Source organism: Trichoderma camerunense (assembly GCF_050948025.1).
Source record: "Trichoderma camerunense strain CBS 138272 chromosome Unknown V8C40scaffold_15, whole genome shotgun sequence".
Lineage (NCBI taxonomy): Eukaryota > Fungi > Ascomycota > Sordariomycetes > Hypocreales > Hypocreaceae > Trichoderma > Trichoderma camerunense.
In genome coordinates, this window is record NW_028145355.1 from 148,000 (window position 1) to 173,648 (window position 25,649).

Consider the following 25,649-nt stretch of genomic DNA (forward strand, 5'->3'; position numbering starts at 1 on the left):
CTATCAAAAAACTCTGATCATTCACTGACCGGCATTCAACGTATCAATCAAGGATTTTACATCGGGGGTAAATAGTTCGTTGCAGTGCGGGCACTTTAACTGTCTGACTGTGCCGTCATAGTCGCCTAGCCGTGTAGTTGAACTACATGCTGGACAGCGCAGTTGCAATTCAAGAATGCCAGGGTATTTCTCAGAGAAACTGCGTAAGTTGTTGTCCACTTTGGAAGCGTAAGCTTGTTTCTCCGCAGAAGTCAGCTCACTCTCGAGCCAATACACGTCGTAGAATCTCATCGGAGTGTTGTTTAGTTCTAGAGCTGTATAGCTCTCAACACTGAAACTCCCATTGTTGCCCCATTTGCGGCCCCATGAGTTCAGAAATGTCAGGGATCTGGGGCTACAGCCAGTCATGATAACAGCATGACCTCCGTCCCGGATACCTGACCGATGAGGAACCATCTGGGCGCAGGTGAGAATCCGTACTTTTATTCTTGGTCAGACGTAGATGACTTATGAAAGTGATTTGCAAATTCGTCCCAGCCCGATTTTGAGAGACCAAAGGTTGCCAGTACCGGGCGTCGGTGAAGCACTGCCTGCCGTGCCCCATTCTCGTCGACTTCTTGATAATGGAGAGGACGATACCACTGGACAGATTGGTTCAGTACACTTCTCGTGTTTCGTCCACCTTGCTGAGCAGGGAACTCTGTCAGAATCCTCTTACGGATTTCTTCGATACTGGGATAACCATCTTCACGGCCAACGATACGAAGGAGCGACATGTGAATAGCCCCAGCCGTGGCGTGAGCATGGCAGGTGCCTGAGCTACCCTGGTTCGATGGCTTCCTGCACGTCTTGACGTGTTCATCATTGATGTATGCATCCTGGCTTATACGGCCAATGATATCCAACAATCCATCTGCCATTCCGGGGCAGGCAGATACGAGGAGTGAACAGAACTCATCGAGCGCCGCTGAACTGGATAATACAGCATATAATCGGGCTTCACCCTCTGATGGCACCTTCCAACCTGTAGATGCGAGTACTGGAACCGGATGCTCCAGGCAAGAGAAATTGGTGGCCATGTGGAAAAGTTTACGTTGGCCATCGTTCCAGCTATTGACCGATTGATAGTATAGTTGGCGGTGAGCAATCCTTCGGTCACTGGTGAGATATATAGTCGCTATACTGACTTTATCTTTCTCTAACTCCGAAGAAATCTCTATTGGATCGCCGTCAGTAGAGAGGCCGTCCGATACAAGGAGGAGAAGTCGCTGTTCAACATTGGGGTAACTCCGGAAAACATCGAGAGAGCTTCTCAGGGCTTGTTGCATGGGCGTACGCCCATAGAGGTAGCGTTTCAGAGTTTCAAGCTCCGATGAGGCGCCATTTCTCGCGTCTCTGTTAGTTTCCGTACTGGCATCTGAGCGCTGGAGTAGTTGCTCTAGAATACGGATAACGTCGTCAACAGGTCGGGCTCTAAAGTTAGTGAAGTTGTTGAGCCACCTTGCGCATATGCGACGAGCAAGACTTAGAGCCTCCGACTCCTCCACAGCTCGGTCTTCAATACCGTTAGCGAGTCTATCTCCAAAGGAGACACCACCAGAACCAGCAACAAAAGCTGCAATGACCGTCCCAACCGGACCGAACAACAAAGAACCTATACCAATTCCCCCCGCTGTTCCCAGTACACCTCCGGTAGTTTGACTGCCAATATGTATAGTCTGTACAGTTCTCCCTGGAGGGATAGAGTAAACGAATTGCTGCGTATCAGCTGGGTGTTCTTGTAAGTGGGCATCGAGAATGCGAGCTTCGCTATCGGTGAGCTTCTCTCGAATATATCGGGTGATGTGAGAACGATGTTCCCTATTGGCCCGTGCGATAAGAAGATCATGCCCAGATGATTGCTCATTAGAATATCCAACGAGGGCATCAGCAACTGCGCATAGATCTACTACTGATGGGCTCACGTCCTCGGTGTCCGATTCGACGACTTTCTCCTTCAGTCCGAAGATGCCAATAAATATGAGGGCGTTGGAACAGCGTTCTTTCTCTACTTGAGCAACTTTTAGGGCAGCCCGGAGGACGGCTTCCAAACGCTCAGTGGCAGGCTCGTTTGGCCGGTCAACTTCCAAAGCCTTTTGCATGGATCCAGAGATATCTAGGAGGCAGCCGACTAAAGCAGCTGGTGATTCCCCCGATTCGGTAGATGATCCCTCGGGCATGGGACATGGTTTCTTAGACATAGCTGACGGCTTTTTATAATTAGAATATTAGCGCCAAAATATGAGGATGGTTAAGATCACGGTTGAGGTAAATATGCATTAGTGTTGATAATATTGAAGTCTCATGCCTTTGCGATGGGGGGAAATAAGGCTGTGCCTCGCCCTGCATGTGATATTAGGCATCGCGTGCATATAAGCCCAACACATATCCACTAGCAGTAAATACCGTCATTTGTTCTGTTACAACTTCTCGGGCGTTAACGCTGTAAGGTGTGAAGAGCAAACAGTCAACCGGTTAGCCACAACATGGTTCGTTGCACTTTTATATACCTGTTCGTACCAACTAGGTCGTGAAGGTTTGTATTATTATGATAAGCACATTAAAATTTCGACTTCTTGTCGGATTATACATCGCTGGAAAGCTTGATGTTCTTCATCTGCCCATTAATTCCCTGTCCGATGGTTTGAATCGGCGCCTCGATCGCCATTGGTCCCTCCTGCATGTATCCTCCCCAAATACCCATTAGAATAGTCACCTCCTGGCGCTGTGTGCCGACAGAGATGAACGTTTGTGGCCCAATGGCCTGAACAGTCACGTCGCTCCATTTATTCAATGGCAAGGTTAGGTTGACAGGATAAGCAATGTTGTGAGATACGAGCATGAGATTAGTTGACGTGCCATTGCCGTTGAGAAAGCTACTATCCGGGCCAGATAAGAGCGCGCCGCCGTGAGATTTGGGTAGCACGGAGAAAGAAAGAGTATAGTTGCGTCCTTTGCTCGTCAGAGGAGTCTTGAGATAGCCGCGTCCGTTGAGTTGCAGCGCACCACCGCTCACATAGGCACCGCTTTCGAGATGGCCATGGTAGTTGTTTCCAGAGCCATCCAGAACAGCGAGAGCTGATGAGAGAGTACCTTGGGCGAAATTGTAAGATACAATGGTCGAACCCTTGGAGGCAATTCGCTGGTCGAGGTTCTGATCCGGCACAGCTGGCTGCAGAGTAGCAAATAGACTGGCATAATCTTTCTCCTGCAGCGAACCACCCCATTGCTTGTCAGCTAGAGCCGGCAAACCGTTACGGACCATGTAGTAAGCCTCGTGGTAGGTGCTGGCATTTGGGCCCCAGTCGTTCCATACAACAGCCAAGTGACCAAGCACGTTGGGGCTGTCTCGAGGTGGGTTGTTCGTTGCGTTGGCATTGTCGAGGATGTTGGGTGCAAACGCACTGCCGTCGGGAGACCCGTGGAAGACACGCTCGATATCGAGCTCTTTGGGGTAGACGTCGCCGTCAGAGTACTTGAGATCGAGGTAGAAGTAGTCGTCGCTGTTGACGATATTGTATCCCTTGTCGATAAAGTCGAATAGGCCGTTGTCTTGGCCAATCTGCCAGTGTTGAATCGTCACATCCTTGTTGACGTTGATAGAGCCAGCGGCAGAAGAGGGCGGGAAAGTGCCCCAGATGCGAGTGCTCTTCCCAGAAATCGACTGGATATAGGCGCTCATATCGTTGACAAAGGTGCTATACTCGTTAATGAAGTTGCTGTCGTACTCGTCTGCCCCAATATGCACAACCTTGGAGTAGAAGTTGTTGATAACCGCCTTCCAGTACGACTTGACAGTAGGAAGCGTTTCGGGATGGCTCAAGTTGAGCATGCTAAAGTCAGAAAGCGCAATCTCGGGCCTCCAGTCGGTCGTTGCCATCGAATGTCCCGGAGACTCGAGCTCAGGCAAAATGGTTACACCGCGGCGTGCACACTTCTGCTGGAGATCGTCGAAAACGGATGGGCTGTACGTTTCGTTGACTGGGCGCGCAAGACCCGCGACTGCTGGATCAGTGGAACCAACTCGGAAAGCAGCGTAGAGCTGGAGAGCGAGCTCATGGGAGCCGAGCTTGGCGGGATCCCAGACGTGGTCGCTGAGATGAAGATGGAAAACGTTTTGCTTGAAGAACGAGAGGTAGGAGCACATCTCCGCGAGGAAATCTGTCGGATAATAATGACGGCCAACATCAAGCTAATATTAGTTAGTTATTCGGTTTTCCAGACTTCCACAGAGCCATGCCGTGTAAATAGCTTACCATCATGCCTCTCTCTGACCATCCAGGGGAATCGACACCTGTTCCGAGCTTCATCTTCTTGTTGTTGATCAACGCCTGCTGCAGGACTGTTCGTGTTCCCCACCATGCTCCGAGAGGACTGGCACCGCTGACAGTGACTCCTGAAGAAGTGACAGAGAGACGGTAGCCCTCCGAAGTCTTGTTTCCAGCGGCATTCACGAATTGTGACTTGTCGCTGTCGAGGGTGAGGTAGATTGCATTGCTGATGGATTTGGTCCCAGGTAGCAAGATGGTGTTGATGCCAATGCCTGCAAGATCATCTCGAAACGTCTCTGCAAACTCCCATAGGGTGGGAGGAATCAGAGTAAGGCCATCTTGATCGCAGGTAGTCGAGTGTGCAAGGTCGACAACAATGGTATGGACGTTTCTCAAGTCATACGTCCGATCCGAGGTGATGTTGAATGGCACAGTCGGTATTCCCAAAAGCTGCGCGCGAGCTACATGCCTGGTTAGAATTGTTTGAAACTTATTTCATCATCATCATTGGGATATTACCTAGGGAAGCCAATCCTACGACCACTACGAGAAACCTCATATCTGCAGTGGCAATGTTTCCGTGCCGCGTCCCAATTGCCTCTGCGACCAATGTTTTCTTGGCCTGGACTGGGCACGATATCCCATAAGTACGGATGCCATGATGCCTGTATTTGCACTACTGTATCATCTTCAAAGGCCCTTCTTTGACAGCGTAACGTTACAGTAGCATCCCCATGGGGATAGAAGTCCCGGCCCAAGCGGAGACTTGGCCAGGGTGAAGCCAAGCTAGCGTGAGTAGCATCGCGATAGATAAGAGGTTCGGCAACTTGATCCGTCGAGCTTCACCAGTATTGGTGCTTTGAACGGGAGTATGGAGTAGCTGTCCTTGACTCTAGGTAAGCATGGAGAGGTTTTTGGTTGGTTTGCGGTGCGTTTCGCGGTAGGGTGGAGCAGGCGATAGAGGTCAGTCGGGGAGGGAAGATGAATGAAATGGATCGAGTTTGGCTGCGTGGGGGCCGCAGATCGCATGTCAGATTGCCGGTCGGTCAGCTAAGCGATGATTAAACTTGGAATTGCCCGATCGAATCTCCATTCCGATGGCGGAGATAGAAGGCTATATGATGGAGAGTCAGTTTGACGAGAATGTGGAAAAGAAATGAAAGATGGAGACGGAGAAGAGGATGGAGATGGAGATGGAAGATGAAAATTTATCACTCTGGACTTGAGAGTCAGAAGAGCCTGAACGGAGGAGGGAAACCAGCTGAAGTTAGAGAGAGATACCTTACCCTTTGATGTGCTGAACGCGCAAACATCGCGAGAACGATATTTGGCAGACTAGCAACCGGGTTATCAGGCTTCGCTACTCTACTAGTTCGAACGTACCAGGGCTTCCAGCCTCAAAGATAACTGCTGTTGAACACTTCCTTTCGTTTGATCATCTCTTACGATGCCGATCCTTCCTCCCAAACGTAACTTCTTGCCAAACAAACAAAACACCATCTCGCGTTTCCCACCACAGCTGGTTGACTGTTCTTTGCTCTCCTTCTTCGTGCCTCAGGTCAAGCCTGGGCTCACAATGAAAAAGAAAACGGTTGTCAAATCAAAAATTGTGCCCCCTATGAATCAGCTCATAGAGCAGAGGAAGATTGCTCTCCCGGTCCTAGTACTAACGAGATCTTGAACTTCGAAGTACTGGGGCTTTCCTATCCTCCCCCACCGTGTGGGTTAAGGTATGAAAGAAGAAAAGAAGAAAAGTTGAAAGCCGGGCTGGTGGAAGATGGCTTTATAGACGAGGCCCTGGTCTGTGCGCTGTGCCTTCCTCAGCAGTGAATCACTCTTCCCTCCTCTGCCAGCTGTTGACATTATAGTGCTGGGCAACTGACTATAGGGGGGAGCTTCTCGCTGGCAGTGCTGCCTGGTACTGAATGAACAGGTGTTTCAGCAGCTCGACTGTACTGCATCCATCTCAATCTTTACGGAAATCATATCTAGATGATCGTCATGTTCTTCAACTCTCGTCTCAGTACTTCTAGCTGAGTTTGCTGCCTCCTGATTGTTATCTTCCAAGCATGCGAGTCTCTCGTATAGAGTCGACCAGTTTCCACCACAGCCAGTCTCTTGCATACGAACAAGCTTCAAAGATATGTCGAAAAGAGAGATGGCAAGCTGGGAAATATCTTTCAAAGTCCACATACCATCATATCCCAATAGTTCGTCTCGAGTGTCGCCTCCTCCGAAAGCCAGCTGAGCAAGCAAGCAAGGCCTAGAGATACACAACCAGGTTCGAGAAGCATTCACATCAAAGAGCAGACCCCTAGTCTTTTTGCGGTGACCATGGAAATGAAAATACTCCATGTTCTTGCTGTGTGTCTGTCTACTGCACCGTCAAAGATCAGCTTACACTCATTCCATCGGTGTCTCTTCTTGTTCCACGACGCCTATTCGTTTTGGTGTCGCATAAACCCTTCAGCCACGAGTCAGCAGTGATGGCAAGCGTTCCCGGTAAAGGACTGTCTCTACCATATTGTATCCTCAGCATGAAGACTCTGATAATCCTACAGGTCAATGAAGTCATTCAAGAGGCTCAAGCAAAAGTCCCGAAACGCCGGGCAAGACAAGGTTGCAATGCGAGACCCGGCAATGTTTAGTTATTCTTCCCACCGTCTGGGAATAGCTTGGCCGACTCTTTTATACCGCCGCTTCGACCTAATATCCACAGCCTATGTATCCTTGGTCTTTCGCTGCTCTGTCTGGCGTCGGTTCGCTCTCTTGTTTCCTCTTTCTAATTTTTCGACTCCCGATGCGAGGTCCTTAAACACCAGAGCCTTGCGCTTTCTCATGTTCCCGATTATTCCGAAAATAATGGCCTGCAGGTACGCTAGATCTCAACATTCGTGGGAGGACTTTGGTCAACACTCTTCTCACACGGCAAGGATTTGATTGGCTTTTCTAGCTGTGGTACCTGTCACAGCTACCATCTTGGGAATTAGTTTGCCAGTCTTACTCGCATTAAACCATTGACAACACGATAATCCTTAACTGTGGTTCGATAATGTCGCGATTCGCTGGAGAACAAGCGATCGCTAGATACGCTGTTAAGAGTAGTTTGGCTTCGCATCTGGCTTCGCAAACATATCAAACAATGTTGAGGTCAGTACGGATTCATTGATACGCAATTGAGCCTTTAGTGCTCTGATTAATATCGGTACAGAGCACGCTTTTCTTCTCAGCCACAAAAAAAGACTCCCCCCGATTAATTCGCCGCTTATCTGCAGCCGTTCATCCCGGCCAAGGGTCAATATGGAATCCCTTTGTAAGTGAATTCCACGACGATCCTTGTTGCTAGTCAAATTCACTAGGCATGCAAGACTAATTCATTGACAAAACACCCGTAGGATGAACTTGAATCGAACCAGACGAAATTGATACGAGACGCTGAGCTAAATCTATCCCTGCTCCAAGTAAGCTTTTTTCGTCCTCATTTAGAAGGTCCCTGAACGCAGATATGATGAGCACAAAAAGACTCCGCACAGTATGAAAGATACATGTGCTGATTCGATTCGTTACGGCAATGCAGATTTGACCTTCCCTTTCGATCGCGAGAGCTCACCAACATTGGCCCTGTCAGACCACAAATAAGGTATAAACAAGGTTCCACCAAAGTATGCAGGACGAGAGGCTTTAAATCACCATCACATGTATTGCGTCGTATCTGGAAGAGTGATGGCATTCGGAAATGCAGCTTTCGATTACTTGGTTGTGTGGCATTGAGGATCCCGGTCCCCGCGGGCATCGTACCTCGCAAATGGAAGCTCGCCATTGCCAGTACAACTATAGCCATTCTTGGGTGGCAAAGATCGATTGAATGGGACGTTACGGCCTTGGAAGGTACGGGAATTGAGTTGTTGTGCTCTTTTTCGGGTATATAAAGACATGGGGTGCTGTCTTGAGATGAGCTTTTGTTTTCGTTCCGGCCAAGCAGCACGATAGTTACGAGCTTCAATTCTCGGAACTGTTGCTACGAAAACACAATGGTGGCATATCTCCGATTGCTACCCATTTTGGGTCTGCTTCTAGCAGATGGCGCCAGCGCGGCTGCCCAGAGCCCTCAAGGAATCGTCAATGGAAAGGAAGACTGGACAAAGGGAGAATTATCTTTTGTCCCAGGAGCTTACATTGTCGAGTATGAAGACGGTCATGTGCGTTAATTCGATCCTTTCTATTATCCTTCCGGTCATGTTACTTTCACAGCTCAAATGTCGAGTTCTAACTTTGTCACTACAAATAGGAAGAAGCATCGCTGTTTAGCGACCTTCAACGGCATGGCCTCCCGGCAACCAAGCGAATGAACCTCAACTATACCCTGTTCAAAGGTGCTTCTTTCCAACTGAACACCATTGATCTGGATGCCCGTTCTTCTGTTGCCAAAATCTTATCTGTTCCCTCTGTGAAACAGGTGTGGCCTGTCCAGCTCTATAAACGACCGGCGAATACGTCAATCAGCTCAGTCAGCAGTGATTCTAGCCACCTGAAGGAAGCTTCGGATCTGCTGCGCAGAGCAACGTCTGCAAAGGACACTTATGCACCACACGTTGCCGTTGAGGTTGATAAGCTTCATGCGGAGGGAATCACAGGAAAGGGCGTGAAGATTAGCATCATCGACACTGGAGTTGATTTCAACCATCCCGCTTTGGGTGCATGCTTTGGCAAGGACGGCTGTGTTGTCAAATATGGAGAGGACCTGGTTGGAGACGATTATAATGGAAGTAATACTCCCGTGCCTGGCGGTGAACCCTTTAGCACTTGCGATGGCCACGGAACACACGTCACGGGCATCATCGGGGCGTTGCCAAACCCTATGGGTTTTACTGGCGCCGCTCCCGGAGCAACTATTGGCATGTACAGAGTCTTTGGCTGCACCGGTGATGTTGGGGCCGATGTTGCCATTGCAGCTGTCAACAAGGCTTACGAAGACGGAGCGGATATCATCACCATCTCTCTTGGTGGATCATCTGGCTGGACCGAAGACTCCTTTTCAGTTGCTGTTTCACGTGTAGTCGAGGCTGGTGTCCCTTGCACGGTGGCCAACGGTAACTCGGGCTCAGGAGGACTATTTGTTGCAGGCACTCCAGCCAACGGCAAAGGCGTCACGGCGGTGTCATCTGTTGAGAGTACTTTGACGCCGTTTTTGGGAACCGCAGGATATGTGAGCACTGACAACTCCACAACGAATCAGACTCTCTTTGTGTATACCCCTGGAGCTTTCCCATTCCCCAATATTACTCTCCCAGTGTGGGCAGTGACACCCGAATTCACTACTGATGGCTCTTATGGCGCTTGTAATCCTCTCAATGACAAGGCACCAGCGGACCTCAGCAACGTAGTAGTTCTCCTGTCGCAAGATTCTTGTACCTCTTGGGGTGAAGTTGCAAATCTGCAGCTGAGAAATGCCCAATACTACATGTTCTACTTGGATGGGCCTGGAAAGTAAGTCTTGTGGTCTTCCTTGTCTAGTCAGCAGCATGCAACTAACATTTCCTGATCTACAGCCCTTATCAAATTGGAGCTACCGCTGCCAAGGGTCTCGCATTGACGGGTTATTCCCAAGGGGTCCTGTGGCAAAAGCAGATCAGTGACGGTCAAGACCTGTATTTGACTTTTGTCCAGCCAACATCCAGCGCCAAGTCTGGTGTCTTTGTTCCCAATGCCATCAATCCCAACTACATTGACACCTTCACAAGCTGGGGCCCAACATGGCAAGCCGATATCAACCCCTCCATCACAACTCCCGGAGGTTCCATTCTTTCTACCTGGCCCTTGCCCGCCGGAGGCTACCAGATTGATCAGGGTACTTCCATGGCCACGCCGCTCATGGCCTCAGTCTATGCCCTTATCATGCAAGCACGGGGCATCAAGGACCCCAAGACTCTGATGAACTTGGTATCTTCAACGGCTCTGCAGCTGCCCTTCTATGATGGAACAACCCTCTATGCCAATGAGTTGGCTCCTGTCGCTCAGCAAGGTGCCGGTTTGGCTCAAGCTTACAAGGCCGCCCACGCAACAACTTTGCTCAGCGTTCCCAACATTGCATTCAACGACACTGACAACTTTGTCAAGAAGGCTAGCTTCTCGATCAAGAACACGGGAAAGCGAAGCGTCACATACACAATCGGCCACACTCCCTCTCTGACCATGTACACATACGGAAATGGTGACAGCCACTTCCCGGCCCCATTCCCGAACCCCATCGCCGAGGGCGCTTCAGCCAAGCTTGCCTTTTCCCACAACAAGGTCACAGTCCCAGCAGGAAAGTCGGCCGAGATTACCGTCGTACCAACTCCCCCTCGTGGACTGAATGCTTCCGCCCTCCCAGTTTACAGCGGATATATTACCCTGAATGGTACAAATAATGAGAATCTTGTTGTTCCTTACTTGGGAGTTGTGGGTAGCTTGGCCAAGCTTCCGGTGCTCGACCCTGACTTTAACTACATTGTTCACTACAACGTCTATTCAACCACACCGGCTGTCGATAACACTACGTTTATTGTTCCTTATCCTGTTGATGGATCCCCGCAGCCCATTGACCCTCCTCCTGATTATCCCGCTCCCCTCATGCAGATCGATGCTGGTTCGCCTCTCCTTCGAGTCGACCTCGTCGCTACAGGCGAGACAAAAGCCAAGGTCAACACGACGAATGTACTGGGTGTCGATATCGTAGGCAGTCTTCCTGGCTATCCTCTTCCGTTCACTGGAAGATCCTTTTACGTCAACGCATTTACCGGAATGACGCAAGAGGGTGTCGTTGTTCCTGAGGGAAGCTACCAGTTCTTGATCAGGGCGGTGACCATCTATGGAGATGTTAACAATGCCAAAGATTATGAGAGCACGCTCACTCAAACGTTTAACATTCAGTACAACACGACTGCGGCGTAAGAAAGGTGAAAGTGATGTATATAAAAGAGGAGGACACATATTGTTTTCCCTGCCTTGAGAGGCAAGGTGATGTAAATAGTTAGGGTAACTGATACATATGAGCGTCATCTAAAAATTGAATAATAGTACATGCTTGTCTAGTAACATCACTATGAGGCCGAATCTCCTGCATAGTGGAATTATACAACGTCTACTATCAAGGCGATTTTAGGTGACGAGAAGATGCAAGTCTGGGTAGACAGCTCTTAGAGCAAATTTTCATAAGTTATATCATATAAGCCTATCCGATATGGTGTAGTGGCTAACATCGCTCGCTCTCATCTTTCGAGTGCCGAGCAGCCCTGGGTTCGATTCCCAGTATCGGAGATTTTCATTTTTGCCCCAAACTCAAACACCGTCTCAATATGTCATGCAATTTCTTTTTCTTTGTTTCACTGTTATTCACAATATTTTTCTAAATTATGTGCTTCATATTTATCCTTGTTTTAATGACCAGTGATCAATTGTAGCCTTAAAGCCCACATTGCAATAATTGATCGCCGCTACAAGCAAATCGCTGGTAGGTTCGGCTACGGTTCACATCAGGATCACAACAACGATTTCTTCCATTGAACAAAGACATGACATGGAACAAAGACATATCATATCTAGGTAGTTTTTATTACACCAGGTTATCAACCTTGGCAGGCAAGTTATACATATCACCATAGAGACCAAGTAAGTCTGAAGCGAGGAAGACTCCATGGATAAAGTAAACTCATCAATTCATACTATCATAAGTCTTAGACATAGCCAGAACATGAAATTCTATCATAAATTTGGTTTAAACCCTTCCATCGACATATATCCATCCTTTTTTAACTTTAAGCACACAGAGTCAAGGTAACATCCTTATCCGCACCGCAGTTCTTAACCTGGCTTCCAGCAGGAGGGATACCGCTGCCCCAAACAATCTGGGGGCAAGCAGTGTTGGCGCTGGAAACAACCACCTTGTGGCCGTTGAAGGCATCGCCAAAGACATCTGAGAGATCGTACCAGATGGTGTTGCCCTCAAGGTTGATGGCGAAGTTGGTCTGGGGCTTGCCAGTGTAGAGACCATCGGGCTGGACGGTGACCTTGATGGCACGGCCGCCGGTTACGGGGTCTCGCGAGAAGGTCTCGCCATAGGAACCGCCTTGAGCAAGGGTTGTTGGGTTGGAGATGGCGCTGCCAACGGACCAGGTGGTGACGCTGAAGGGGCACTTGTTGACGACACGGGCCTTGCCCAGAGCAGTGGCCGATTCAACGAATGCGGCAATAGCAAGAACGGCAGTGGTAGTGAACTTCATGTTGGCGAAACTTGATAAAGTTTAAAGAATTGAAGATGGTGTTTTGTTGTAGTGAGTCTTGTATGAGTCTTGAGAGTGTGAGATGATCTGTTCGAGAGTCTTGTCTCAACGGGAAGCATCCTACCTTTTTATATTTCACAGAGTCTTCTCAATGCGTTCATCTTCTCAATGCGAACACCTTTTGGGATACTCAATGCTACGTTTCGTATACTTCCTACCGAATGTCCCGTGCAATTGGTACTCTTTACGGCTCACTGATGGCAAAATCGGCCAACACATTCTGACAGCCTCACGTATTCCGGGGGATCTGCACAATCCACATTTCCACGTTAAGCTTAAAGGCTCTCAGAATACGAACACCGCGTTTCCCAAACGAGCCTTCACCTGGCGGTGAAAGTCGCGATGCAGTGGCTGAGAGCTGCATGACGGGTTGTACAATGAATACGAGGCCAGAGGAATACTTGCTCTTTTCCATTGCGTAAGATGTATAGCTCACCGTCGACTGGTAGCGGACGGGAAGAACAGAGCTACGGCTGTAAGTGAGGCAACGCCGGCCGCTAGTGGAGGAGCTTTTGGCGGGATCGACGCGCCAAGCATCGTATTGTGGGATGCGGGGGCTTCCGACTCAGACAATTACCGAGGCCACGACTCACCCAGAAACATGATGCTAATATGCAAACAGCCTAGCGTTGTCTCGAGCAGGTACAGAAAACGGCTCCAAAAGCCGTGTCTCTCTCGGGAACTGAATGTCGTGAGATCATGTGTGTGTTGGCTCGGGCATCAGCCCACAAGCGTCCTGCCGGCGCGTGACTCAATGCAACAGTCCCGGCCGTCTAGAACGATTCCGCTCCGTTTGGGTACCAATAGTCGGGCGCCTCATCGGCTTTTGAAAGGGCTGACCCGCGGGTAGAGTGGGATCATGATGTAAACGGCGTCGTATTGCGGCGGAATGCATAGCGGAAGCGTGGCTTCAACTCGGGTAGGACAGGAGGATGACAGGGCGGGCTGTTGACGCTTTGTATTTTTAGCTCCCAGTGGTCGATTATGCTCCGAGCGACACACACGATTTACTCCATGCAATCAAGATCTGCCCACACTCACCCTCTGTGCCTGTGCATTATCTTGGCGGCCTACGGTATGCTTAAAACGAGAGTGCGGCTGGTAAGCAGCCACATCCTTTGACATGTCACGCTGGGAAAGCCACAGTATTTTGCAACGAAATAGTCGAGAGAGAAGTCCAGTGTCTATTCATCCGTGTATCTATCTATCTATAGGTATTGTGCTCTAGTCAATTGACCAAGATGGGTCGTTTCCGCATCTCGTCTTCAGCCTTACACCTTCGACGTCTTAAAAGGACCCGAGTATTTGATCGCTCCGTCCACTCCGTGGAACCAGCTAACACGAGAGTCTGTAAAGAGCTCATTCTGGGGTCGCAGCTTAGTCTCATGCAGGTTGAAGTCATCGACGGTGCCAATTCTCATGAAGCTCAGGTGAGGCGTAAGGGCGCTTCGGCGCCACATGAGGGTGCCGCAGGTCGTACAGAAGCTGTTGGACATCTCAGTTCGGGAAGTGGGCGTCTTGTCTTGGCCCCAACGGGTCAAGTTGTCTTCACCGCGGACGAACTTCATGTAGGAGTTGTCGACGGTGAAGTTGGAGGCGAACATGGAAGCGGTGACCTTGCGACAGTCGAAGCAGTTGCAGACAAAAGTGTTGACCAGACCAGGGCCTTCAGTAGGCTGTATTTTGAATAGTCATGTTAGCATATACAACTTTCTGTTTAAGACAAGAGTCATAATATTGTTGAACTTACAAAGACGATTTGCACAGCGCCGCAGAGGCAGGTTGCAGTGGCTTCGGTCTCAGATGACCAGCCGTCTCGAGCAACACCGGAAAGGGGAAAATAAGAACCAGCGTTGGAGGCCATGATAGATGATGTTTTGTCGTTTGTTTGTTGAGAAAGTTGTAAAGTTGTTTAGAAGTTTGATGCTTGTATGTTGTGTTTGTGTTGTTGTAGTGTGTTTTGTTAGTGCAGTGATGAGATGATTGATCTTCCTCAGGAACTCTCGAGGTTATATATACTATTTGCGAAGCCATCAAAATTTCATCTCTACTCTCAATATCAATACAAATGTCGATAATATTCCATCAAAAAAACTCAACATTACAAACTATCGTCTATCCTCGGCCTTCTCTTCCATTTCCTTTTTCAGTAATTCTGGTCTCACAGGGTAGATTGACGCCTATGATCTCATTAGCGCAAGACTCAACGGCAGCTCCGTTACTAAGGCTAGGATGGAGTACGTAAGCGGGGCGGTACATTGACAGTTCCCCTTTGGGCAACTCTGGCCAACGTGGGTTTAGCGCCTGCGGAAGATACCGCCAATCCGTTTTTAATCGATTCTGCCAGCAGTTAGAAATTCCCTGATTCAGCATCTTGGTCATCTTGGTGCATCTTGGAAGATAGTCTTTGGCTTTTCGGCACTTGTTTAGACTATTGTTTTGGATTATAGATCGGCTATAGATTTCTATTTGAGGCGAAAGGAACCCTATCCGGTAGCATTGGTCCTTTTTTGCCAAGTTTAGAAAGATGCATGAGGCGAGGTATGTTATCGCTATCTTTGCGCGCGATTGGGCGGGAGGCAAGAACGACTTCCGAGGTTGTGGAGGTGGCGATGATTCACCATGAGAGAAAAAGGCAATTTTGAACTCTTTCAAACTATTCAAATCACCAACTATTCAAACCACCACCCATGACTATAGCAGGTATTCATTCATAGGCTTAAGGAAACTTCCGCCCTCATATTAATCATCTTCCATTTCACACATCAACAGACTGACCAAACTGCCCTCACATTATGACAGAACCTAAACAATGAATGGCCGAATCACGCTCACTTCCCCGTCCACGCTCCCTCGATCCTCGACTTTCGAAGCACCAGTCCTGCCAAATCAGCAACACGTCCGCTAGTTAGCAGCTCCAGCACCTGCAAATGGGCTTGCAGCTCTTTTCCAATCCAATTTCGCAGCTCAATGGCATTCAGTGAATCAAGTCCAAAGGCCGTGATGGACGTGTTTCCTTGCCGTGCCGCCATCACCTCTTCAGGCAGCATTAGAATGGCACCAAGTTTGTCTCGAAGGCCATGTGTCACAATCTCGTGAGCTTCTTCGGCAGTGGTGCATTTTCGCAGCTGCTGACCAGTAGACAAGTTCTCGGATCCTAAAGAAGCATCTGCGTCGCCTGATGCAGCGAGCAGAGCAGCACGGAGGTGGGAGAATTTCGCATCCGTGGCGTAAAATGGCATTGACGATGCGTTATCAAAACCCATTCCGGTGATCACTTGGCCTTGGCAGAAGCAATCGACTTTGCCTGTCATGGCAGATTCGATCAATGCCAATACCTCCGCCTCACCTAAAGTGCTGTCAGACAGGTTCTTCATGACCTGTGACATCTTGGCTGCATTTTCAGCCAAATAACCGACTCCTTCGACTGCAGCAAGATCGATGGATGCGGCTGCTAGGCCTTTGCGGCGTCGATGCAAGACAAGAGCGTCAAGGTACGTGTTGGCAGCAGAATAGTGAGCCTGACCTCGGTTACCCACGATACCAGCAACAGACGAGAGGACAATGAAAAATTGGAGAGGAGTATCAATAAGCGCGTTATGAAAGTTCCACGCTCCTGAAATTTTGCTTCTAACGACGGCTTCATAATCTTCAAAGGTCATTTTCTCAAAAAGGACGTCCTAGGATATCAGTTAGCGATGGACTTGATCAACAGAAACATCAACGTGATGTGCTGGACTTGGATGGAAAACATACTCTGAGAACCATGGCCGCGTGGATAATGCCTCGAATTGGAGGTAAATCTTCTTGCAGCTCCTCCACTAATGCTTGGACACTCTTTTCATCTGCGACATCACAAGGCACAACGTATATCGAAGCACCCAACTTTCGACTCTCTTTCATCAGCTTGCTCAAATCATCAGTCACTTTGCCGTTCCGAGAAAGTAATACGATGTGACGAGCACCTCGCCTCACCATCCGCCTCGTGATTGAGCGTCCCAAACCACCTGTTCCTCCAATAATCAGATATGTTGCGTCGTGCTCTAGCATATCTGAACGAGGGGGAGGATGTGTGGCCTTGACCTGACTTCTGCCACTATGCGTTACCACCAACTTTCCTGTAGTTTTGCCACTTTGGAGTTTACGAAGCGCTCCTTCGACATCTTGGATGTTGACGCATGTGACGGGTCCGATGGGGTTGACCGTCTTGTTTCCGAGGAGGCGCATGACGGATGCAAACGTGCGCTCCATGATTTTGGGCCGTTCTGCTGCAACAAGTGTCAAATCAACCGAGCTGAACGTACAGTTGTACTCAAGCTTGGACATTTCCAGTCTTGTGTTCTTTGTGATATCCCGCTTTCCGAGCTCAATGAAGCGTCCAAACGGTGCAAGGCATTCCCATGTCTCGCGAAGAAGGTCTCCCGCAAGCGAATTGATCACAACGTCAACCCCCTGACCACCAGTAGCCTCACGCACGGCTGGGCCAAACGAAACGTCTCGACTGTAAAAGATGCGGCTTTCTGGGATGCCATAAGTATCCATGAGGAGCTTTTTCTTATCTGCACTCCCAACGGTGGCATAAATTTCTGCGCCAACCATCTGCGCCAACTGGATGGCTGCTTGTCCAACACCACCAGTTGCGGCATGAATTAGTATCTTTTCCCCATACTCCAGCCGAGCAAGATCCATGATGCCATAGTAGGCAGTACAGTATACAACAGGAATTGATGCTGCAACCTCGAAACTCATCTCATCAGGGATAGGCGCGGCGCTAGACGCAAGACATCGAGAATATGTGCTGTAGGCGCCCAGAGACATGGCGCAGACACGATCGCCAACTTTCAGAGAACCAACACTCGAGCCGATGCGGGATATCGTGCCACTGCATTCGACACCGAGGTACGGACTAGCCACCTGGCCCATTGCGATAACTACGTCCTTGAAGTTCATGCCGGTGCACGCTACTTTGATCTCAACCTCGTGTGCACCTAGAGTGGTCTCATGTTCATCCTTCCAGTATAGAGAGTCGAGAGCGCCATAAGTGCCAACAGCAACTGTAAGACGGCGTCCAGATTGTTCAAACGGCTGCAGGTAGGGCGGTGCGGCTGAAGCCTCCGTGTCATGAAAGATGGCAAGATTCATATCATCTTGCTTGACCACACGGGGAACCACGAGCTTGCCACCTTCTTCCGCAAACTCGTAATCTACAGGAGTGTCATCTTCAGGCATCGCGGTAGAAACTTTAATGGCATGAAGTATGAGCTCAGCTGTATCCCGCACATCAAGCTTCGAATGGGGATCCAAATCAAGAGAGGCTACAGCCTTGTTTGCCTCAGAACGAACTGTGCGCAGGAGCCCTTGCGAAATGTTGCCTTCTGGATGTTCTGCAAATCTATACGCTCCAGAGGTCACCCAGAGCATAGACTGACAGGTAGTGAGTAGATTCTGCATCTTTTCGAACATCTCCGCGGTCATATTGGCAAACAGTGGCTTGTCTATTTCGGTCAAACAGATGTAACAAGAACTGGATTCAGGCATGACGTCTGAAAAGTCAACAAGTTGTGGCCGTTTCGCCGTACGCAGCTCCAGGAGATCTAGAAGAGCTCCTATGAGTGGATCACTTTGGTCGTGATGAGAGATCAGGACGAAGTCGGCATCGTTTAGGCCGTCATTGAGACTTGATGCTGCAACCTCGCCGTTGGTCGCGTTGCCGTTACCTGTCACATCGTTGCCATTACCTGTGACGCCATTGCCGTTCATCTCTTCGGAAGTATTTTCGGTGGTATCATGGTGCCCGTTCATATGATCCTTTGCACCGTTTTCCTCATTGGCATGGCCGCTCTGACCGTTCTGGCCGCTCTGACCGTTCTGGCCGTTCTGGCCGTTCTGACCGTTGCTGCTTGCCGACATCTCATGGACTTTGCCAAGAGATTCCCATTGTACCTGATAACAGATGGATCGCGGACTTGCACCCTCATCAATGTCGCCATTCACTGGTGTCATTCTAAAGCCGCTGATCTTTGTCACAGGCTCAATGTCATCCTTATGCCACATATCGATGAAAAAGTCGACGGGCCCAGGAGCTTTAAAGTCTGGACGCCCATGAGCGACAACTTGCACCCGATCGCCAGGATTATTAGGCAACTTGCTGCTTATCTCCATTTCTTGGACGGCAGACGGCATGAAGAGAGAAGGCATCTCACCACTGCCCGCACCAAGGATTGGAAATGTTAGTTGAAACAGCAGATCCACGAATGCTGCAGGTGCAATGGATGATGACTCAAAAGATGCCGGCATTATAGTGGCTGTATCAGGAACAGTCAAAGAAGCAGTAGAGTATTGCCCGTGGGTTTTCATGTCGGCATCTTGTGAGATTCTGAAGGCTCCGCTATATCCCGCTCCTCGAGACTCCAGTTCGGAATAGAAGGCATCCATGGGGAGTTGATGGCAGTTCATGCCATGAATCTGTTGGCGGCGAATGGAAGCAGCGCGCAGTGATCCACCACAGACTGGATTGACTGAAGCGGCCTTTTTGATACCAACGAGACCACTACAATGCTCTAACCATCCTCTGGCGGAGGTCCATGAGGAGATGCGGAATTCATCCCAATCACTGGAGTTGGATCTTGTACCCTCTGCATAAGGCTTCAGAGAGAATACCATCTCATATGGAGCACCATCGTCGAGTATGAGAGCCTTGGAGACTTGGATTTCTCGAAGACGGAAACCATCGATGTGCTCAGCCGGAATACCCCGCAACTGTGAACGTTGTGACGCCGCCTCCACGGCCATACAGATGTAGCCTGCTAGGGGGAATGTGGCTAAAGACTGCATTCGATGATCCTTGAGCCATGGAACATCATCTGTTGAAATGACGTTCTTCCATTTTGGCTCAATATCGCTATATGAATCTTCCAGGAGACCCAAGAGGTCATGGCGCTTAAACGGTTTCTGACGCAACTGCTTGGATGAACGAGGCTCAAACCAGTACTTGTGTTCCGTCCAAGGATACGAATAAAAGTCTGAGACGACAACAGGCAATCGAATACGTTCGTCAGGATGGTTGATCTCCCTAAAATTAATGGGGTGACCTTTGACAAACAGGTTACCCGCGCAATCTAAAAGCGTGGAGGTCGCATGCTGATTGCGAATGAGACACGGCAAATATTTCACTCCCATAGCGGCTTGAGGGCTGATACTCTTCAAAATCTGCTTGATTGGGCCCTCTAGGGCAGCATGAGGACCAACTTCGATAATGACATCTGGCTTTCCTCCCTGATAAAGCTCTTTGAGAGCTGAAGAGAAGAGTACAGGCTGGGTAAGGTTGTCAACCCAATATGACGGCCCAAGAGACGTCGTGGAGTTGAGTTTACTGCCTAGTAAAGACGAATAAAACTCGACACCGGAGGTATCCCTCTCTGCGATGTACTTGATTGCAGTCTTGTAATCATCCGCGACTAGTTGCATATGAGCTGAGTGATATGCCACTGTCACTCGCAGCTTGCGGTTAAAGATGCTTCGACTCTCCAATTCTGCGGCAAGCTTATCGACATCTTCTTCGTCTCCAGAAGCAGTAATGGAATTTGGAGAATTCTCACAGGCAACGGTAATGTTTTGCAGCCCTTGAGTCTTGATGATGCTCTTAACCTCCTGAGCCCCAGAGCCGACAGCCAACATGGCACCTCGAAGATTTGGGTGTTTGAGCTTCAATTCTGAGGAAACTTTACCACGCCAGTAGGCCACAGACATGGCGTCCTCAAGGCTTATAGCACCAGCAGCAAAGGCAGCTCCGATTTCCCCACTGGAATGGCCAATAACTGCCGACGGAGTGATTCCCCAGGACTCCAAGAGCTTTGTGAGGCCGAGTTGAATCGCTGTACATGCTGGTTGCGAGATGTGTGCCTCGTTGACCAGCGATTCTTCTTTTCCCTTGGCTAGCTCATCCAAAAGAGAGAACTCGGCACCAATCTCCTGCAGGTAGTCGCTACATGTGCTGATGGTATTGGCAAATATCGGATGGCTCTCCATCAGCTCCTTGCCCATTCCTGCCCATTGCGCTCCCTGTCCGGTATATACGAATGCCACTTTTGGCTCTTTCGAAGCTACCATAGGTCTGGCGCCGAGGCCATTGAGCGCATTCGCAAGCTCACTGCATGATGATGCTGTAATCGCGATGCGCCATTGCAAATGTGTCCTCCTCTCACCGAGTGTATAGGCTATGTCTCTACTCAATCGCTTCTGAAAGACCTCTGGATGCTGCTCAAGGTAGATACCAAGCTTTTCAGACACTCGCTTGGCGGCGCCCTCGTCATGAGCGGATAGGACGAATAACCTTGGAGTCACGTTCTGGTTGTCAAAAAGAGAGTCAATAAGCGAGAATGGAACCTTCTCCATCACTACATGCGCATTGGAGCCTCCGAAACCGAAGCTGTTGACGCTGATGTAGCGCTTGTGTCGAGGCCACGGTCTTATACTGGTTGGAACTTTGATGTTCCATTCATCAAGAGGGATCGCCTCATTGGCCTTTTCGAAGTTGACGTTGGGAAGAATGAAGCCCTTCTCGAGCATCATGGCCGCTTTGATGACGGATATAATCCCACTTGCGTTTTCCAAGTGGCCAACATTGGATTTAACAGAGCCCATATACAATGGCGCGCGCTTTGTGCGGCCTGCTCCGAACACGCGATATATGGAATTGGCTTCAATAGGATCGCCGGCTCTCGTACCGGTTCCATGGGCTTCAACGTAGCCAGTGTCCTCAGGGGAGATGCCGGCTCTGGCATATACTTCCCTTATCAAACGCTCCTGCGCCTCACCGCTAGGATTCGTCAATCCTGAGGTTTTACCGTCTTGGTTCGTGCCGGTATTTATGATGACGGAGCGTATCTTGTCTTTATCCTTGAGCGCTTGATGGAGCGGCTTAAGAATAAGGCATCCTGTGCCCTCGCCTCGAGCAAAGCCAGATTTTGCTCTGTGATCAAAAGCAAAAGTCTTGCCATGTTCATTGAAGAGTCTGCGATGTGTTAACAGTCACTCGCATACTTGATGACATATTTTTACTAACCCTAGTAATGACATGGAAATCATATCGTGAGGCTGCAGGTGCAAGTTGGACGCTGCAACAATGGCCGAGTCCGATTCTCCTGACCGGATGCTCTGCACTGCCAGGTGTAGTGCATACAGACCAGATGAACAGGCCGTATCTGCTGAAAAAGAAGGGCCGTGCAAGTTGAAGTAATAAGAGATACGGCCAGCCTGGATGGACTGATGATTGCCAGTGGCATCATACATGGGTACTTGATCAAGTTCTTTCAACGTGCCAAGCCGATAATCTGAGGAGGCGCCGCCAATGAAGACTCCCATATTACTACCAGAAATGGTATTCTTAGGGATCCCTGCGTTCTCTAGGGCTTCATACGTGCATTCTAAAAGATGTCTTTGTTGAGGATCTACAAGCAAGCGTGAGCGTTTGGATATCTACATATGCAACAAGGTGTTGCTACTACACAGGGAGAGGGGAAATCCATACCCATAGCCTCAGCCTCTTGTTTTGTTATATGGAAAAAAGGTGCGTCAAAGTTCGACAGATCGCCATTCATAAAGTATCCACCCTTGTTATTGAAGCTGCCTTTCTTATGGGGATCCGGGTGATAATATGCCTTGGGGGTGAATCTCTCTTCAGGAATAGGACACCAGCCATCACGCGAGCGCGATAACATGGTCCAGAAATCATCAAGTGTTGAGATGCCACCTGACAGACGGCAAGACATGCCGACTATGGCGATGGGCATCGGGCGCTCCCGATCCATGTCTTGTTTTGAGGACGACATGATGTGCAAGAGAATCCTCTATTCAAAATGCTGAGAATATGGAGGAACAGGTTTGTGTGGTGACCTGACTCCATACATCCCACAAAGTCCAGGAAGAGAGGAGAACGAAGTGAAAGCAACTGATGTGCGAAGGGGTTGGTTTAATACTGGGATCCATCTTGATATCACTCTACGGGGTCAACTTTGAGCTCAAATTACGGCTTGGCAGAGAGGTCTCCCAACGTAACCAAAGAAGAGACATTGGAAAGCCAAAAGAGGGACCCTTGACACCACTTTCATGACGGCACGGTCTTAATTTCCGTGAACATCAGCAAGAACTGGCGTGGCTTATCAACATGAACAGTTTGCGGCCTCGAGGCAGGGCGCCACTGATCACCCAAACCACTCAGTCAGTAACACAAACAAGCCGTGTTGTTGGACGTGTCGTAAAGCCACAATTTCAGAGAATGCAGTCCCTTTTGTTGTTGTGCAATTAAAGGAGAAAAAATAAGAAAAACAAACATGGATATCATTAAGTCCGTGTGCGGGATGTCTCAGCCATTTCTTCCGTTGGGCCCTGATTTGCTGCATGCATAAAATATCCATATTGTGCCACTACTGAGTCGTATTTTGAAACATATTGCACGAATAAGGGCGACAGAGTGACAGAGCGTAAAGCTTGTTCAATTGATCAATCCTAGGAACTACTCAGTATATTCACGACCTGCATGATTGCTGTTGGCACATGCAAGATAACGAATATGAAAGCGTCCAAATTGCACCTCATTTCTCTTTAACTTAAGTACTACGATGTTAGATGCAGTGCAACCCTCAGAGAAATTGCGGCTACTGCAAGAGATAGATATTTGATCGATGTGACTAGGCACCCAATGCCACCCGCAAGTACTGTCAATGTTCTAAATTATTACCAGGACTGAGCAGTCATTTTATCATCCCTTCTCAGCTTCGAAGCGGAGAATAAGAGAAACTACTAGGTACGTTTATCAATTTGCGACAAATGCCTTTGAACCATGGAGGGATGTCGAAGGGAAGAACACCAACCTGGCCTATCGCTACCTATGCACTTCGGCAATTATGCTCCGGAAAACAACAATACTGAGACATCTTATCAAGGGCACAGGGTTGGCCCTTGAGGAGGGTCAAAAAAAGGAGATGTCAAAATGACAGCTTCGAGCTTTGTGTAAGCCGGTAACGCTTGGCATATACCGCGGCCAGACGTGTCATCTCTTTACGAAATACGGGTTCAGGTTGAGCGCCTGGCTGCGTCAAGCTGTGTAACAATCTTATTTGACGGCTCCAATCTGTGGCTTCGTGATGAGTTATTGACAGTATTGCCACAATGAGCTGATGTCTTTCTTATCTGTTACGAATTCATGTCTTGCTTGTTGGCCTTTACACTTTGTTATCTTCTCGTTCCTAATTTGGTACTGCATCCAAAATTTGGACGCAAATATTGTTCAAAAGGGCAGTGTAGGTACAGTGTATAAATCATTTTACGAGCGATCGAATCCGTCAATATTGGGTTGAAAGCGATATGCCCGTGCGAGAATGTCTCAGTCTCGACGCGACGTCTCCGCTCCCGCTGTGTGCCGCCCCGGTTTCGTCTCCCCTGCGGAATGGAGGGATGGAAGTTATCAAGGAAGGCTGGGTTAAATTGGACATTGATATGTTCCACATATTCCAGAGGCCAGGAAAAGAACTAGCTACATAGAGCGAAATAAATTCCGTGGGAAAAATATCCTCCTGATTCACTCCTATTTACTGAGGAGTTTGCTTGCAATAAGTCGGGTCGGTGTCACATATCTCTTGCATCATGAAAGTTCTCTGCCTCCACGGTTCCTTTAGCAGTGCTTCTGTAAGTTGAAGATGTGATTACAAACTAATGTCCTTTCATTCTTACGTGTACTAATATTTTGTGGCTCAGACCTTCAAAGTTCAGCTCGGCATCTTCACCGACGCTGCGCAACGAACTGGTGTAGAGTTCAAATGGATCAATGGGTTCACCGAGGCAATCCCTCCAGCGGGCTTTGATGATTACTTTGGCGCTCCACCTCTATACCGGTTCATGGATGTTGATGGCACGAGCGAACTAGAGAAGATAATTGTCAGGATCAGGGATCTTCCCCAAGGAGAATCTCCCGAGGAGACGATGCGAAAGCTGATTGCCGATAAGGAGCAGTTTACGACCCCAGCTGTGACAAGGGCCTTGGATCGACTGCTGCAGCTTCTGGATGAGGACCCGGAGATTGATGTGAGTTTTTGCAGTCTCCATGATACGCAACATCACAGCTGATGTGGCTTAATACTAGGGAATCCTTGGATACTCGGAAGGCGCTACAGTGGCAGCCACACTGATTCTTGAAGAACAGCGTCTTTTTAGGGAGCAAGGCCGTCCTCGACGCATCAAGGTTCGATACTATTACTTTCTTTGCTTGTTTTTCGACCCAAGTTATTCATCAAGGTTTACTGACTAGGCATAAGTGCGCCCTCTTCTTTGCGGGCTGGCCTCCTGTCCGCATCGTCGATGGGCGTGTTCAAACGCTGCTTGCAGATGAACACGACGAAATGATTGACATACCGACATGTCATATAGTAGGCTGTAACGATCCATACATTCATGGAGCAATCGCGCTTTATGGAATGTGCGATGAGGACATGGCGATTTTGTTTGACCATGGCAAGGGACACACGGTTCCTAGGGACGAGCTGACGGTGAAGGAGCTGGCAGAGACGATTGAGAGGACCTTTGAACAAGCTGCAGCATTTAGTCTTTAGTTGAAATTCTATGCATATGAATAAGGCATGATTTACGCGTTTAATGTGATTATGAAGCGGGATAGCTTACACGATGCAGCTCTAATCTCACAATGTGGCACACGGCTCTTCCCGCGTTCTCCAGAGGGACAAAGAATTTTGAAGAGAAAGCAGCGAATTCGGCGACTGCGTTGCCCGTTTCTGATTGACAATATCGCGGGGCATCATCTTTTTGGTGTGATTTGGTAGTGTAGTGGCTTTTTGATATCTTTCTTCCGGAAACGGCATCCTCAGTATTTGAGGTTATCTCAAGGGATGCACCCTGCATGGAAACATCAGTGATGGGTGCTTTCAGCTAGATGAATGCTTTAATGCACAAGGATATTCGACGATTGTTTTCGCATTTGTAAATCTGCAAGGATTTAATTGCTTTC

At 48.9% G+C, this 25,649-nt stretch overlaps 7 protein-coding genes and 1 non-coding gene across 8 annotated transcripts; 3 read left to right on the top strand and 5 right to left on the bottom strand.

Moving 5' to 3' along the window:
* Positions 1–21: 21 nt before the first annotated feature.
* Positions 22–2,219, bottom strand: V8C40DRAFT_281111 (uncharacterized protein; the record flags this gene model as incomplete). The annotated part of the gene is made up of 2 exons (XM_083221531.1): positions 22–479; positions 554–2,219. The coding sequence occupies 2 exons, from the start codon at positions 2,217–2,219 to the stop codon at positions 22–24; spliced, it is 2,124 nt and encodes a 707-aa protein (XP_083070406.1).
* A 336-nt stretch (positions 2,220–2,555) lies between these two features.
* On the bottom strand, positions 2,556–5,139 carry V8C40DRAFT_251627 (beta-N-acetylhexosaminidase). The gene is made up of 3 exons (XM_083217229.1): positions 4,830–5,139; positions 4,296–4,771; positions 2,556–4,231 (listed from the first exon to the last, which is right to left on the bottom strand). The coding sequence occupies exons 1-3, from the start codon at positions 4,867–4,869 to the stop codon at positions 2,624–2,626; spliced, it is 2,124 nt and encodes a 707-aa protein (XP_083070407.1). The 5' UTR covers positions 4,870–5,139; the 3' UTR covers positions 2,556–2,623.
* Positions 5,140–8,197: 3,058 nt separating this feature from the next.
* Positions 8,198–11,346, top strand: V8C40DRAFT_281116 (subtilisin-like protein). The gene is made up of 3 exons (XM_083221532.1): positions 8,198–8,509; positions 8,599–9,797; positions 9,860–11,346. Exons 1-3 carry the CDS (start codon positions 8,342–8,344, stop codon positions 11,241–11,243), a joined length of 2,751 nt encoding a protein of 916 aa, XP_083070408.1. The 5' UTR covers positions 8,198–8,341; the 3' UTR covers positions 11,244–11,346.
* Positions 11,347–11,526: 180 nt separating this feature from the next.
* Positions 11,527–11,609, top strand: V8C40DRAFT_t159. The gene has a single exon. It is a non-coding gene; the product is annotated as a tRNA-Glu (tRNA).
* Positions 11,610–11,984: 375 nt separating this feature from the next.
* V8C40DRAFT_251631 (uncharacterized protein) lies at positions 11,985–12,731 on the bottom strand. Its single transcript, XM_083217230.1, has one exon. The coding sequence runs from the start codon at positions 12,569–12,571 to the stop codon at positions 12,107–12,109; it is 465 nt and encodes a 154-aa protein (XP_083070409.1). The 5' UTR covers positions 12,572–12,731; the 3' UTR covers positions 11,985–12,106.
* Positions 12,732–13,883: 1,152 nt separating this feature from the next.
* On the bottom strand, positions 13,884–14,726 carry V8C40DRAFT_251635 (Mss4-like protein). The gene is made up of 2 exons (XM_083217231.1): positions 14,382–14,726; positions 13,884–14,307 (listed from the first exon to the last, which is right to left on the bottom strand). Exons 1-2 carry the CDS (start codon positions 14,493–14,495, stop codon positions 13,903–13,905), a joined length of 519 nt encoding a protein of 172 aa, XP_083070410.1. The 5' UTR covers positions 14,496–14,726; the 3' UTR covers positions 13,884–13,902.
* Positions 14,727–15,462: 736 nt separating this feature from the next.
* V8C40DRAFT_281118 (type I polyketide synthase) lies at positions 15,463–22,461 on the bottom strand (the record flags this gene model as incomplete). The annotated part of the gene is made up of 7 exons (XM_083221533.1): positions 15,463–16,311; positions 16,388–18,315; positions 18,496–21,079; positions 21,116–21,417; positions 21,448–21,644; positions 21,696–22,080; positions 22,161–22,461. The coding sequence occupies 7 exons, from the start codon at positions 22,459–22,461 to the stop codon at positions 15,463–15,465; spliced, it is 6,546 nt and encodes a 2,181-aa protein (XP_083070411.1).
* A 1,783-nt stretch (positions 22,462–24,244) lies between these two features.
* Positions 24,245–25,236, top strand: V8C40DRAFT_281120 (serine hydrolase FSH; the record flags this gene model as incomplete). Its single annotated transcript, XM_083221534.1, has 4 exons — positions 24,245–24,316; positions 24,386–24,712; positions 24,771–24,869; positions 24,943–25,236. The coding sequence occupies exons 1-4, from the start codon at positions 24,275–24,277 to the stop codon at positions 25,234–25,236; spliced, it is 762 nt and encodes a 253-aa protein (XP_083070412.1). The 5' UTR covers positions 24,245–24,274.
* Between the last annotated feature and the right edge of the window lie 413 nt (positions 25,237–25,649).